Source organism: Cynocephalus volans, chromosome 1 (assembly GCF_027409185.1).
Source record: "Cynocephalus volans isolate mCynVol1 chromosome 1, mCynVol1.pri, whole genome shotgun sequence".
NCBI lineage: Eukaryota > Metazoa > Chordata > Mammalia > Dermoptera > Cynocephalidae > Cynocephalus > Cynocephalus volans.
In genome coordinates, this window is record NC_084460.1 from 243464922 (window position 1) to 243479711 (window position 14790).

Genomic DNA, 14790 nt, shown 5'->3' on the forward strand with positions numbered 1-14790 from the left:
AAGGTTAGGAGGGACACTACCTTGCCAGGCTTGGAGGGTGGCCGGTGGCATTGAGAGTGGTGGTGGCAGTTTGAGGAGGGGTCCGGTGAGGGGGTTAGGGGCTGAAGGAAGTATTTTGTAGGCAAATGTGCAGTTATGAGAATGTGCTGAAGAATGAAATGAATAAAAAGAAACTTTTTTTTACACTGTCACTGCCAAAGTAAGATGGAGCGTCATATTAATTCCGTGTCTTGGGCTGCCGGGCTGGGCGGAGGCGGGTTGATTCATATGTATTTAAAATAAACTCGGTGGCCAGCCAGCTCCCTGTATTGTTCTGGGAGTGAGCTACAAATACGCAGCCTTTACCGCTTGCTGTTGGCTTAAATTTTGTTGTAGGGAGGTTAAAATGCTACCAAACTTCTCCCCTCAAATTCAAGAGAACCCCCAAACTACCCAGAAGAGTTTGGGAGTCTCCTCCACACTTCACCTCACCAATCCGGGGTTTTGACTGTGATAGCGGCAGAAAAAAGGTTTAGGATTTCTGGACTAAATCATGTATTGGTTCCCATACCCCATCTATCCTTTTGTTTATTCGCTCCCCGTGGCTCCTGGCTGGGAGAGGAGAGGACAACCCATCCCGGGTCTTTCCCGGGCCAAGGGCAGAGTGAGCGGCTCCATGAGCTCCACACTCATGGGAATGCGACAGGGCCTGATAAGACGACTCCATGGAGAGAGAACCCCCAAAGCAAGGAGCACTCTCTTAGCTTAGAGATGGGCTAAGAGATGGGATGGGTCCCAGCAGGAGAGTACAGACTTCCAGGGGTGTTGCCATCAAATGAGAGGAGTAATGCTGTTTTATCAATCGCCTGCGTTTGCTTCCATCAGAACTTAAAGTCGCTGGACATTTTTCTTTGCTCGCTGCCTTGGAGCTGCGCGCCTGCCAGCTTAGTCAGCTGAATCCAATTACTGAGAGCAGCATTTCATTTGGCCCCATGGAGCACTCACTTATAACTTCCCCGAAAATTTCAATAATCCTCACCAAGGCTCCGCGCTGGCCCTTTCCTAAAGAGTTTTCCCGGGGTGCTGCTGGGGGGTGGGGTGTAGGGCCGGGGCTGCCTGGTGCCAGCTCTTCGTTGACAGCTCCCGGAAGGGGCTTTCCCCCATCGCCCCCAGTTTCTACCTGCGGAAAGGATACTAGAGCTGGTGGCCCAGAGCCAGCGGGGTTAAGCCTGTGATTCTGGGCAAGCAGGAGGACAGAGTTGGGCCCGTACTGGATGGTGGGTGGGCTGCGTGGGAGAAGGGGCTGGGGCTCTTCTGGTGACCCAACTTTCGCCAGCTAGGAGTTCTCTTTCCTTTCCCCTTCCCAAGCCTCTTGCACGCAGAGCTCAGAGCGCACTGCGCACTTCGGAGTGCCCAGGCGCTAACTTACCCTCTTTCTGCGCGGCTGGAAAGCAAAATCTAGCTAGAGGCGTCGGAGGATCACGGCCCTACGTGGCCTCCCAACTTAGCTTTTCTTCTGAGGGGACTTTCCTACTTCTAAAGAATCCCTTTTCAAAAAATAAAAAATAATCAAGCGGCGAAAGTTGACGTCCGCCCACGTGAATATATTATATAAAGCGGCATCGGGACCTGCCGGCTTAAGAGGCCCGCGGTACCTCGTGCCTTCGCCGCCCCGCCCTCAGGGCCTGGCCCAGCCGAGCAGGCTGAAGAGGGGAAGCGCAAATGGCGTGCCCCACCCTGGGCCCGGCCTGGCTGGGAAGCTGATGCTGGGATGCGAAGTTAGGAGTCCTACCGGGCTGGGATCTCTCCGCGGCGCTTCCGTTGGGTGTTCATTAAGGGGTGAGTTATTGCGGCGCGAGCCAAAGGTCACTTCAAAGGCTTATGGCTTTGCGCTCTGGTCTTTAGAAGCGCCTGGAACGCTTTGTGTGGGGCTTTCCCGGGCGCGGTTTAGTGTTTGCAAACTACTGAGTCGACAAATTGCACAAGGGCAGATACAAGAGGTGGACTGTGTCTCTCTCATTTCACCTGACCGGATTGGGCACTGGCTGAGCGGTGGCAGTAGTGGGCAGCTTGGTCTGTGTTTGGGGGTGAGGGTGGAAAGGATGTTTGTTTCTTAGCCGGTTTTCAGGCTGATCCTGACCCAGGAGTGGGCAGCCCGGGCCAAGAGTGTGGTGGGTTCTTACTGGTATAAACTCAAGGAAACCGCCCGAGATAGAGATACAATGTACAAGCCAGGAAATAGCACACAGCTCCCTTTTCACTGGGGCTCTGTGGGGGCAACCCCTGACTAGGATCTTCCCAAGTCAGCCTGTGTAGGCTTCTTTCCACCTCAATTCCGCACAGTCCCTCTCTTCTGCTCCTTGGAGGGCGGGCTCAGCCTCCAGGATTGGGACTTGGAGTATTTAGAGCTTGGTGGCGGCAGGAGAAGAGTGGACTGGTTTCCCTGAACCTCTGACCCACTTGGCTCACCCCCTGGCCAGAGTGTCTGGGCTTCCCTCAGGTCTGAAGCTCTCCCCTCCCCCATCCTGCCAAGGATTTTTGTGTTAAAGGCCTCCCTCCTCTTGCTCCCCAGGAGCCAACTGAATCTCCTTTCTGCTAGGGAGAAGGCATCTGGATGGCTGCGGGCACCATATACAATAGTCACATTGATTATGAAACCCTTAAATAGGGTAAAGCCTCTCGACATTAAGTGTTTGTAAGAAAGAACCAGCTGCAACTCAGAGTTTTCCGTTTTGTTCTAGATCCACCTCCACAGAATATCAAAAGAAACCCGAGGAGCCTACAAAAAGAGAGACAAAATTCAAGAAAACACACACATACATAACTGTGGTGAGTGGGTGTGATTTAAAAAAGAAAAAAAAAAATTCCACTGTATTCTGTCCTGCAACTCAAGGTAGCCATCTCAGTATTCATACACCAAGACATAAAACAAAAGGCAGCTTTGAAGTGGATCACCTCAGTGTGAACTGCCGCCCGTTACATGATAACCGATCATCGGCCTTAGAATTTATGGCGCTTTAATGGGGTGAGCCCAGTGCCTTACAGTATTGAGTTATCTGGGCTAAATAAGAGTGATTTAGAAGACGCGTCCAGAGCTTCCCCTAGGGCCTTAGAAGCTCAGGTTGGGAGATCAGGAGAACTTGGGTAGAACGTAAATAAATCCCCTTCCGAGCAAACCCGAAAAGAAGTGGCTTCAAAATCCCCAAGTAGCAAAACCACAGGGAAGGGAGAATCGTTGCTCCGTTCCAGCAATAGTCTTGGCCAGCAAAAGCCTTGGCCACCAGAAGGAGATCACCGGGCTTCTGAGGCTCTGGTTTAGGCAAACCAAGGAGAGGAGCCGCAGCCAACCCGAACATTAGAGAATTTTGAGAGAAACTGACGCAACGAGATTCCATCGCCTCCCCCTTCTCTTTCAACTTGCACGGACTGACTACCGTCCGTGATTTACTAGGATTGCAGCTCTAGTCACAGCCCGGCGACTGTTGCCCCCTCCCTCCCCAAGCCCCCGGACTTTCCACAGCCACAGTGGGCGAGCGAGCGCCAGGCGGGCCTCCGAGCGTCCGGGCGAGTCTTCCGGCGTCTGTGGCCACGGCGGGCAGCAGGTCTTTGGTCCCCGGCGAGGCTGAGCGCGTCCCGTCCGGCCTCCTGCTGCCGAACAGAGCTGCTCGCAGAGGCGAGTGCCTGCCACTTTATATCATCTCCGTTGCTTGCCGGGTGCGCAAGCGGGAAAAGTGCGGAGTAGGGAATTCTTTTGCTGCGCTGCCTCCTACGCGGTGCCTGCTTTCCACTTCTGAAAAGTGCCGGGCCTTGGGAAGTGTTTTTCTTTTCATTCCTTACTGAAGCGTTTACTGCCACCGTGGTCGCAGTCATAAATTTTGTTACAAACCACAATGACAGGTGCATTGATATGCACCGTGAGAGCTCCAGCTGCTTAATAACCCCGTCCCTTGGCCGCTATGTGCGCCTTTTATTTATTCGGTATCATATTAGGTATTGATCCTGGGCAGAATTAAGTGCAGTGAGCTATCCGGGCTCGGCTGCTTCGGAGGCGTGGCGGGCCGGTGCGGCCTGCAAGCAGGCGATGGTCGCTTCCAGGGCGCCTTCCTCCAGGCTGGAGACTTATTCCCAGTCTGTGGATGGGTCTCGGAGCTGAGTCGGTCAGCTTCCCGGGACCATGAGAAAGGAGAAGCCAGACCCCAGTTAGTGCCCCTTCCCCAGGAAGGGCAGGGGTGGCGCTAGCGGGGTTTGGGGAGGCTGCTCTGGCCGGTTCACCGAGCTGGAGGGCGGAGGGGAGATATTGGGAGAGAAAAGGGAGGCTGAGGACTTCGAAGAAATGCCGAGCCCTGCAGGACTGCCCCTCCCCCTACACGGCTTGGTCTATGCCCCAAGGCATTTGGGTCTTGGAACCCAAATGAGCAAAGGTACCAAAGGGCGAGAAAAGAAAGCTTTAAAAAAGAGGGGGGGGGGGTGGTGATCGAAAAGATGAGCCACTGAACAGTTGACCATTGTCCAAGTGATTTATGACCTGTTCCAGCTTTTTAGGTTCAAGCAGAGTTCACAAGGAGTGGGGATTTCTGGAAAAAAATAAGCCTTCTTACCAGTTTTGTAACAATATTCTCAGGGTTTTTTTTGTTTTGTTTTTTGTTTTTAGGAGAGGTGGCTTCTTTGGGATGCTGTATTGGGAAGGGGGGGGGGCTGCAAAGTCCTTCACAGTGAGGACAGCACCACTGCCCTTACTTTTGAGGAAATAGACATTAAGATAGTGAATCATCATTGAGGGGGCCTGGAAATTCCTTAAGACAATGTAAGCAGGCAGGAGACCAGATTCTGTGGTTACTCAAGAAGCTGCCCAGTATTTGTACTTTTGAGGTGTGTACACAGAGCTCTTTCTAGAAATATGCTATAGGAATAAATATGTAAAGCCATCTGTCCCAAAGACCTGGTCAGTTCCTAAAGAAGCTATTTTCATGTGACTGTTCCACCTATCAAGATAAACTTTGTCAAACTGGGAGGCAGGAAGGGGCTGTTTTGCTTCCACAGTTGTAAATGGAGTGACAGAAGCAACAGCAAGTTCTGCTGGTCTGAGCATCTGATGTGACCGTTTAGACATCCAGAGAGTTAAGACTGGAAGCAGGATCCCAGAAAAGCCCTGAAACTTAACCAAACCCAGAGTGCCTGATACTTTGGCCTGGGGACAAACGTATGTAAATATTAGACACAGGATGAGGATTAAGCTGTTCATTTGATAGTTAGTAGCTTTAACAGTCAGAATGACATAGAAAAGTTATGGAAAGAAATATCAAGTCCAGTTTTGTTAGGAAGATACTTTAACTGCATACATTTAAAAACACTAATAGAAGTAATTTCTACAACATAACATCTTAGTTTTATAATACCTTATTGAGAATGGCTTGTCTCTCATCAAGATAAATGGTGTATTTACTTATATTCTTTTAAAAAGTGGGCAACAATACTACCAAAAAAAGGCGAATGTGAATAATTTTTAAAATTGGGTTAGGCTCTTTGGTGAAAGTAGAGGGAAAATGAATGAGGGGGGAGAAGTGGTTTTGGGCCACATAAACTGTCTAGATAATGTGGTCCATCATGATGACCAGGATGGAAGGCTGGGAGTTTGCCTGAAAGACAAAATCAAGAATTAAGACCAGGGAGCTGACCTATGAGTTTTCTTTATCAAACAGACAACAGTGATTGAATGGTATTAGTTATATTTTAACTCCTTAGGAGCCTTTCAGAAAGGGGGGTGGGAGGGTGAGAAGGGAAACCCCCATCAAGAGTCAGAGGATACAAAAGGAGTAGAATTTTTTAGTGTTTTTTTTTTTTCTTCTTCTTCTAATTCTGGGTCCATTCATCATGTCATGAGAGATTCTCTCATTGGTTATGGGTTGGGTGGGAGGTGGGGTGGAAAAGATGATCCAGAGCAGAGGTCAATAATAACATCTATTTATACAATAGATCTAGGGTAAAAATAATAAAGTTATAATACAAAGTATTCTCCATTCACCCATGATATATGTATTTCAAATCCTAAATCTCCTCACACATTTCTAGTGGTGTCTATTTAAAAGTAGTGGGAGGACAAATTAAAGGGTCTAGAAAAACATAAATAAAAGAGAAGATATTTTCTAGTTTCAAAATAAGTCTGGGAGTCTCTAAGTTCTCTTCTTGGTTTTTAACTCCTAGTTTTCTACATTGTAGATTTCACAGTGCTGACCCACAGAGATAACTGGGCTGATTCTCACCTGGTCATTTCAAATTGGACTATCTAGGTCTTCATGAAAGATGCTGTGATTTTGTAACCAGGTACCTTTTTTTTTTTTTTTTTTTTTTTTTTTTGAGAATTCTGGCTCTTCTCAGTGTGTTAGAGGGCTTTCTTTTAAAAGCCCATCAAAACGCTAGGATGACCTTATGATTGGCTGATTGATCCATTCATTCACTTACTTATTCAATAAGCATTTGTTGCAATTATTACACACAGGACACTGCACTGGATGTTAGGAATATATAGATAAATAAGACACAGTTCCTGCCAAGGAGCTCACAGTTCAGTGAGAGAACCAGCCAGTAAAATATATGAGACCATAGTGTTTTTCCATGAAGTTTCAAAGGCTAAATTGACAATCTTGGAGAAAGAAAATTGTATCTGGGGATGGGAGGAAGCCCTTTCCCTTGGCTAGAGTTGAGCTAAAGATAAGGAAAGGTGTTTTCTTACATTTAGGAGAAATTTCTTCTGACTTTTTAAAGAATTCAAATAAGTCAAACTTCATCAAATCCCAGATCCAGCATCTTGCCCATCCCCACCCCCCACCACGAAGTGGGTAAGAAGCAGAGAGCCTTGGCTAGTCCTTCTATACTGACTGGTCTTGCCAATGACAGCCCTTCTGGGGCCTCTCACTTTTCTTCTCTGCAGGTCACCTGGAGCCTGGAGGCTGGCCCACCTCTCAGAATTCAGCAGATATTGGAAGCAATGGTGAAGGAGACAGTGGTAGTCAATGTTATTTGAGCAGGGTCAGCAGGCCTTGGAGCTTCCTGAGTGCAAGATGCAGAAGGCTACTTACTATGAAAACCCAGGACTCTTCGGAGGCTATGGCTACAGCAAAGCCACTGACACTTATGGCTATAGCACCCCCCATCAGCCCTACCCACCCCCTGCAGCTGCCAACTCCCTGGACACCGATTACCCAGGTTCGGCCTGCTCCATCCAGAGCTCTACACCTCTTCGAGCCCCAGCCCACAAAGGAGCCGAACTCAATGGCAGCTGCATGCGATCGGGTACTGGGAACAGCCAGGGTGGGGGTGGTGGCAGCCAGCCTCCTGGTCTGAACTCAGAGCAACAGCCACCACAACCCCCTCCTCCACCACCGACCCTTCCCCCATCCTCACCAACCAATCCTGGAGGTGGAATGCCTGCAAAGAAGGCCAAGGGTGGGTCCAATACTTCTAGCTCCTCAGCCACCATCAGCAAGCAGATCTTCCCCTGGATGAAAGAGTCCCGACAGAACTCCAAGCAGAAAAACAGCTGTGCCACTGCAGGTAGCTCTCTGAGGGGGCTCACCCCTGGATCACATCCCCTCCAGACTGACCCAGGAAGCCTCAATTACCTAGGAACCAAGAGACTCTGGGCTGGAAGTACAACCATGGAGGCCATATGTCTAAACTACTCATGCCAAAATGTCCTTCCATTTTAGTGTCCCTGATGGGGGTCATACCGTTGCAGTGACAGGGTGCTCACTTCTACTTCAGGCTATGGTGCTTTTGTTGGACAGGTCTCATAGTTATTAATAGAGAGCTCTTTCTTACAATGACATAATATCTGTTTTTCTGGGCTCTTTGTCATAACTCAGCTCTCTCTTCCACCCAACAAATCTTCAAGATTTAAAGACAGGTATTATAATCCCCAAGCCCAAGTGGTTATATAACCAATATCACATGAATCCCACTTTCTTAAATTAATAAGAACTAGGGGCTGGCCAGTTAGCTCAGTTGGTTAGAGCATGGTGCTGATAACACCAAGGTCTACGGTTCAATCCCTGTAGTGGCTAGCCACCAAAACAAACAAACAAACAAACAAAAAATCCTATAGTCTAATGAGTCTTATGTTAAAAAACCATGCTAAGTACTTTATAGGCATTATCTAATTTAATTTTCCAAAGACCCCTTTGAGGTAGGTATAAGATAACATCCCCATTTTACAGATAAGGAAACTGTTAGAAATGATAAGCAACTTGCCTGAGATCACAAAACTGCAAAGTGGTGGATCTGAACCCAAGTAGTGTGACTCCAGGGCCTGCAAAGGCATAAGCATGGGACTCTACTTGGCCCACCTCAGCCCAGTTCTCCCCACTCCAGCAAACCCATAATTGGGAGGTACATGTCCCGGGGGGAGAGGATGTTCTGGGAGACAGAAGCAACCTTGGATTTCTGTCCTTGGAAGGGAAGACCTTAGAGCTAAGACATCTTCTCTAGATCAATCCAGGATGTATGAAAGAAGATGGGTATGGCCAGGGGCTCTGAGGCCTGCTCCTTTTCTCTGCTCAGACTGCTTGGTTCCTGAAATTTTCTGGCCTTGTGTTCTCTGATGTGGTTTATCTTAGGTAGATGAAATTGTTTTCAGGTCCAGGGCTAGTTTGAGGCCTGGAATGTGGTTTGTTATCAGGTCTCTGGTTTGTCTGATGCTCTCTGGGGCTGCTGCTCCAAGGGGGAAAGTGTCTTCCTGCCTGCAAGCTCCTTCTCTTGCCCCTCCCTCCTCTGCTGCAAGCTCAGGCCCTCCCTCCCAGGAGAAATCCATTTGTCTTCCCAGGGAGGGAGTGGACAAGCAGCTGAGAGGTGGCAGGGGTGGTGGAAGCCAGTGTTGAGGCTGCTGCTCCTAGCACTGCAATACTCAAAATGCTTCCAACCTGGTCTTGGTCCCCCTAAAACTCCAGGGCAGTATTTTTTTTTTTTTTTTTTTTTTTTTGGCTTATCACCTTCTCGCTTTGGGTGCAGTTGGGCTGGAGTAAGGTGCCAAGATCCCCACTTCCATTCTTTGTTCACTGGGGGTGTTTTGCCCAGAAGCCAGTCCCCTAAGCAAGGCAGGCTGGAGCTTCCTTCTCCCTCCCTCTCTCCTCCAACAGAGGCTGGGAGGAGTGTTCAAAGAAGTCTGACCCTTCTTGGAGGGTGCGGGGAAAGACTTACCAGTTGATCCTAGTCTCATTAAACTTCTTCATCGCTTTTGAGTCGAGATGAGATGATGGGCTAGGCTGGAGGAGAGAGGGTAGGCAGAGTAAATTGAATCTCAGAAGGCAGATGGAGGTTTCAGGTGCGACTTATAGGTAGGCCTGGGGCCGATGTGAGTTCCCCTTTGGAATTTCACCTCTCAAACGCCCCTTCCCTACCCCAGCCGGGACTGAAGGTGGAGGGAGGGATGGAGGAAAACGGAACCAGGGAAGCACCCCTCTCCGGTCCTGGGGATCCTCACCCCGTTCACTCAGCCCTCCTTTTCTCTCCCTCCCTGCCCAGGAGAGAGCTGCGAGGACAAGAGCCCGCCGGGCCCGGCGTCCAAGCGGGTGCGCACCGCGTACACCAGTGCGCAGCTGGTGGAGCTGGAAAAGGAGTTCCACTTCAACCGCTACCTGTGCCGGCCGCGCCGCGTGGAGATGGCCAACCTGCTGAACCTCACCGAGCGCCAGATCAAGATCTGGTTCCAGAACCGGCGCATGAAGTACAAGAAGGACCAGAAGGCCAAGGGCATCCTACACTCGCCGGCCGGCCAGTCCCCTGAGCGCAGCCCACCCCTCGGCGGCGCCGCCGGCCACGTGGCCTACTCCGGCCAGCTGCCGCCGGTGCCGGGTCTGGCCTACGACGCGCCCTCGCCGCCCGCTTTCGCCAAGTCGCAGCCCAACATGTACGGGCTGGCCGCCTACACGGCGCCGCTCAGCAGCTGCCTGCCACAGCAGAAGCGCTACGCGGCGCCGGAGTTCGAGCCCCACCCCATGGCGAGCAACGGCGGGGGCTTCGCCAGCGCCAACCTGCAGGGCAGCCCCGTGTACGTGGGCGGCAACTTCGTCGACTCCATGGCTCCCGCCTCCGGGCCGGTCTTCAACCTGGGCCACCTCTCGCACCCGTCGTCGGCCAGCGTGGACTACAGTTGCGCCGCGCAGATTCCCGGCAACCACCATCATGGACCGTGCGACCCTCATCCCACCTACACAGACCTCTCGGCCCACCACTCGTCTCAGGGACGCCTGCCCGAGGCCCCCAAACTGACACATCTGTAGCCGCCGCCGGCCCGGACTCGCGGCGCAATTACCTCTCTTGCTTTGGTGATGAGGGTGGCGGGCGGGGCCTGCGGGGCAGCCCGGGGACCCCTTCCCCCGCTCTGGCCGAGCTGCTGTCTTCAGGGTCTCGGGCCTCCAGCGGCGGAGGCGCAGGCGACCCGGCCTCCCCTCCAGGCGCGTCCTCCTTTGGGTGACTCGCCATAAATCAGCAGCAAGGATCCTCCCCTGTAAGCCTGACAGTGCCATGTACTGCGGACGAGGGACTCAGATAATCTGGTAATGATGTCCCGAAGGTAAGTCCGAGACCCATCGGCGGCGCGCCCTGCAGAGGGACGGGAGCCTGGAGAGTCCCGGGCCTGGCCCGCGTCTAGCTTAGTTTCTGAGACCTTAATTTATATGCTCCTTCCTGCCCCGTAAGGATTGCATCGGACTAAACGATCTGTATTTATTATTTGAAGCGAGTCATTTCGTTTCCCTGATTATTTATCCTCGTCTTAATGTATTTATATGTATATTTGTAGAATTCTCCAGCCGAGCTTAGGAACGCGCTCCCAGGCCATGGGGGCCACATTTCACCTCTTTAGTCCCCTTGGTCTGAACTAGTTGAGAGAGTAGTTTTGAACAGTTGTAACCGTGGCTGGTGTTTGTAGTTGATGTTAAGGATTAAGACCGCAAATTGTCCTTCATGGGTAGAGTCAGGCAGCCCAGTGGCGTGGCACGACACACTTTAGTCATTTCTCAACGGCCGCAGCCCTCGCCACTCCACACAGTTTATTGATTTCAAATTGTCTGGTACTATTTGAACAAATATTTAGAATAAAAAAATTTCTCAGTCGGAAATGTATCTGTGTTAATCACGCACACTTGCAAGCAGATCACTCTGCCTTTATCTTTTGCACAATCACGATGGAAGGCCCGAAATAGACTGAACCTTTGGGAAAAAATTATTTTATTTATTTGGAATCTTGCGCACAAATTGGTTCTGGGGATACCTGATTACATTACAGTTATCTAAATGGGGGGGGGGATCTGAGGATGCAAATCTAGGAATGTTCTGGGTGAGATAATTTGGACAGGGCATTGTGAAAGCAGGGCCTGCTTTGCTGTTTCTACAGCCCTCTTTCTAGACACAATCAACTTTCACATTGGGGATGCCAGAGCTTACTTTTCTGCATTCAGTAATAATAAAGAAAAAAAAAAAACTTTAAAAGAAAACTGACAATCAAAAAAAAAAAAAAAAAGACACAAGAGAAGTCATAAAAAGAATTGAGCTATGAAAAAGCTAAGGTGCAAGAAAAAAAAAAAAAAAACCACCTTGATTATTTGGTTGCACACCTAAGCTTTTTCTCTAGGAAATGCTGTCATGAATTTTTCCTTTGTAGTAGTGGGTAGTTCAATTCTCAAGAAAACAAACATTCCCCTGGATGTAAAGTAATAAAGTTTCATTAATGGAACATAAGTATAAACACCTTGTTTACTCCTGTTTCTTTGTACAAAACGGGCAAAAACGTCTTCAAGGATTTATAACCATTTTGTAAATATTAACTGGCTTTACCTGGGGCAGACAACTCACACCCGCTTCTGTGGGAGGGGGCACTTGGAAAACGTCTTCAGATAAGGTTCAATTCTTTTGTATTTCAGCAAAGGCAGCCCACGCATCTCTATTTGGTTTGACAAATAATGCAACTCCTACTACATCCCCAGTGACACGAGGTGAAATTCCTATTGTGTGGAAATAATTTAACTTCTAATATTCTGGTGGAACAACAATTGTTTCTTTTTGGATGTTTGTGTTTCGTTAAGTAATGATGACTCAAAATAATATTTAGTTTCCTTGTTCCTTTGTGCTGTTTTTAAAATGGCATGTTAGATTGGGGGCGGGAGGGAGATATCCTTTTGCTAAATTTCACTCTATCTGAGCAGGTTTAAAGTATATATGTTGTAGAAGTATATCAACAGAATAAATGACTTCAGTCAAAGGCATATTTTACCCACTTTCAAGGCTTAACATCGTTTTCTATGAAATTTGCATCCATAGGCAGAATTTCTAATTGTCTTGTTAAAAAATTATTTTTTAAGCTACTAGGGAAATCAAAGAAGAGCTCACTACCTTGCAGGGATTACAACCACCTTTCTTAACTGGCTAAATATTAAATAGATGAATTGTTAGACTGGTTACATTCGGCCTGGTTTCCCTCATCTCCTCTTCCTATCATAAATAATGATAAAATACATAATGCATCATGGCTCCGGGCGTTTTCCAGCGCGGCGTGTTACCGCAGGAGTATCTGCTGAGTCTGCGGGTGTCTGCAAAGCCCCAAGTGTCATTTGCGGCTTAGGGTTTCATGGATTAGACTTTAAACGGTGTCTAGCTTCCTCTCGCACTCAGGCTTCAAGGAAGTGCGGGGCTGGGGGTCCCCTCTCCAGGCAGCCGCAGCCTCCCCGAGGCCCTCCTCTCCAGCAGGGTGGAGGAGTTGGCTTGGACCAAACCTGCGGCTCTCTCTCTCCTCTGGAGGTTCCTGAGACTTGCGAGAATGGCTCAGATCTGTTCCTGCCACTGGCGTGAGAGTCCTCTGATGGGCAGATCCTGGCGCGGGTGGGGGCGGCGGTTGGTCCTGGGAGGGCGCGTTCCCGCGCGGCCGCCCGCCAGCCCGGGAGAGAGCTGGGGCCCGCGGCACAGCCATTTAAAACTTCATAAATTATAAACAAGCCGCCTTGGCCTTCGCCATAAATTCCGCTCCTCTTGAGCCTGCAATTAGTGTTAGGAAGCACCCGAGTCTAAACACAACCAAATGCCCTCCGAAGGGCCTAAGTGCCTGAGGTTGCAATCCTTTATTTATTCCCCAGTGCCACCCCCCTCCGCACCCGAGGTTTGCACACACAGTTGCCTCCTCCCCCGCCAAAGCCACCGCCGGCGGTACACACTCCGCTGGGTTCCCGCTCTGCGAGGGAAGGTCACAATAGCTGCTCTATCGGCGGAGGCGCCTGCCCCTCCCTCCCGGGTCTCAGAGAAGCAGAGAAAGAAGAGAGTGGGGGAAGGGAGCGTGGCTCCGGCAATGGCGCCGTGGGCCCAGGCCTCCCCTCTCGGGAGGAGCCGCAGCGGGAAGGGGAGTTAGCAGAAGAAAGAAACCTTCACCCTAGCTAGCATCTCAACGGGTGCTGGGTTGAGGGTGCCCGGAGCAGCCGTGCCATTGTGCTTACAGCTTCCTCAAGGGGAGTTCCGTGGCAGGGAGGCCATACAAAGGCAGCGCAGGGCCCACACCTGGAAGTGGGGAAGGACCAGGCCTCGCTTGGGGCATTGGTCTCTGGGAGGTCTACCTCGTTTGCCCAAGGGTAGGAAAGGGCTCTTTAGCTCAGGCCCTGGCCGGCTCTTCCTTTTTCCTATAAAGACTGCTTTGGGGGAGGCGGGGTCAGGGAGGTTGGGAGGTTTGAAGAAAGGGGTCAGGGCCTCCAGCCCAGGCTCACGGAAAGGAATGGCAGTCCTTTGGGCATCCCTGGTTGTTCTTTCCAGGCTATCAAATGTGAGTTAAGGCAGGGTAGCTAAGAGGCAGCTGAAATGGCCTGCTGCAAAATGGGAGGTGGAGGTGGGGAAAGAGATTTAGACAGTGGGATGGCTTTCGTTGCAACAAGGAAAAACTCAGAACACAGCTTGTAGTGGAGTGCTGAGACCCAACTGAGCTAGCCAGGAGAGTGGGGAAGTTGCAGAGGAAAGGCCTGGAGAGGCATCCTGGCCACTGCTAAGGAGGTTAAAAAAGGGCACTAAGTACATATTCTGCCTTCTGGCTTTCAGACCTCAGCCTCATCCAGGGACCTGACAGAGAAAAATCTGCCTCTGAAGGAATCATTAAGTTAACCATCCATTTGTACCATTTCTTTGTACAGGCTATCAAATGAGAGAGGAGAGAATGTAGAGCAAGTGCATTCCTGTTGGTGCAGCCCCAAGCCTAGACACATCAGCCTATCAGAGACAAATCAGCCAAATTGGTTTCTGAGGCTCCAGAGGCTACTAACTTTGCTGAACAAGATTTTTCAAATTTCTATCAGTAAGGAGTGTTAAAAGATAGTGATTACCTATACTAGTTACTTGTCCCTTCCTCCCTTCTCTATTCTGTACCAGTTGACTGGCCCTTGAGTGAAGTACATCTCAGCCAGCAGGCTCTGGAGTCCAGGCTGTCCATCTGTTGAGGTTTTTCATTAGGGATGGTGAAGAGGATGTGTGTGGGTGTATGTTTGAATAACAAAGAAGTAACCCTTCATTCTAATAAAAAGTATTCCTCTGGTTGGCCTGGGGGAACCACAGGCTTGACTACATCTTCAGTATTCAAGGGGCAGTCACAGGCCTGTTTTGACTTTACCCTGGTAATCAGTTGAAACTTCCTTCTGAAGTCAAGAAGTGGTTAATCCCAGTTGCAGGTCTAGGAAGTTCCTCTTCATCTGGGAGTTTTTGATATTACTTTGATCCTTCTCAGAAACTGTTAGAAAAGAACAAAAAAACAAAACAAAACAAAACAAAAAAAAACCAGAAGTGAGTAGGCAA

The 14790-nt window shown here is 49.8% G+C and overlaps 1 protein-coding gene across 1 annotated transcript; it reads left to right on the forward strand.

The window, feature by feature from the left end:
• Positions 1-6989: 6989 nt before the first annotated feature.
• On the forward strand, positions 6990-11181 carry HOXD3 (homeobox D3). Its single transcript, XM_063102149.1, has 2 exons — positions 6990-7530; positions 9496-11181. Exons 1-2 carry the CDS (start codon positions 6990-6992, stop codon positions 10251-10253), a joined length of 1299 nt encoding a protein of 432 aa, XP_062958219.1. The 3' UTR covers positions 10254-11181.
• Positions 11182-14790: the final 3609 nt, after the last annotated feature.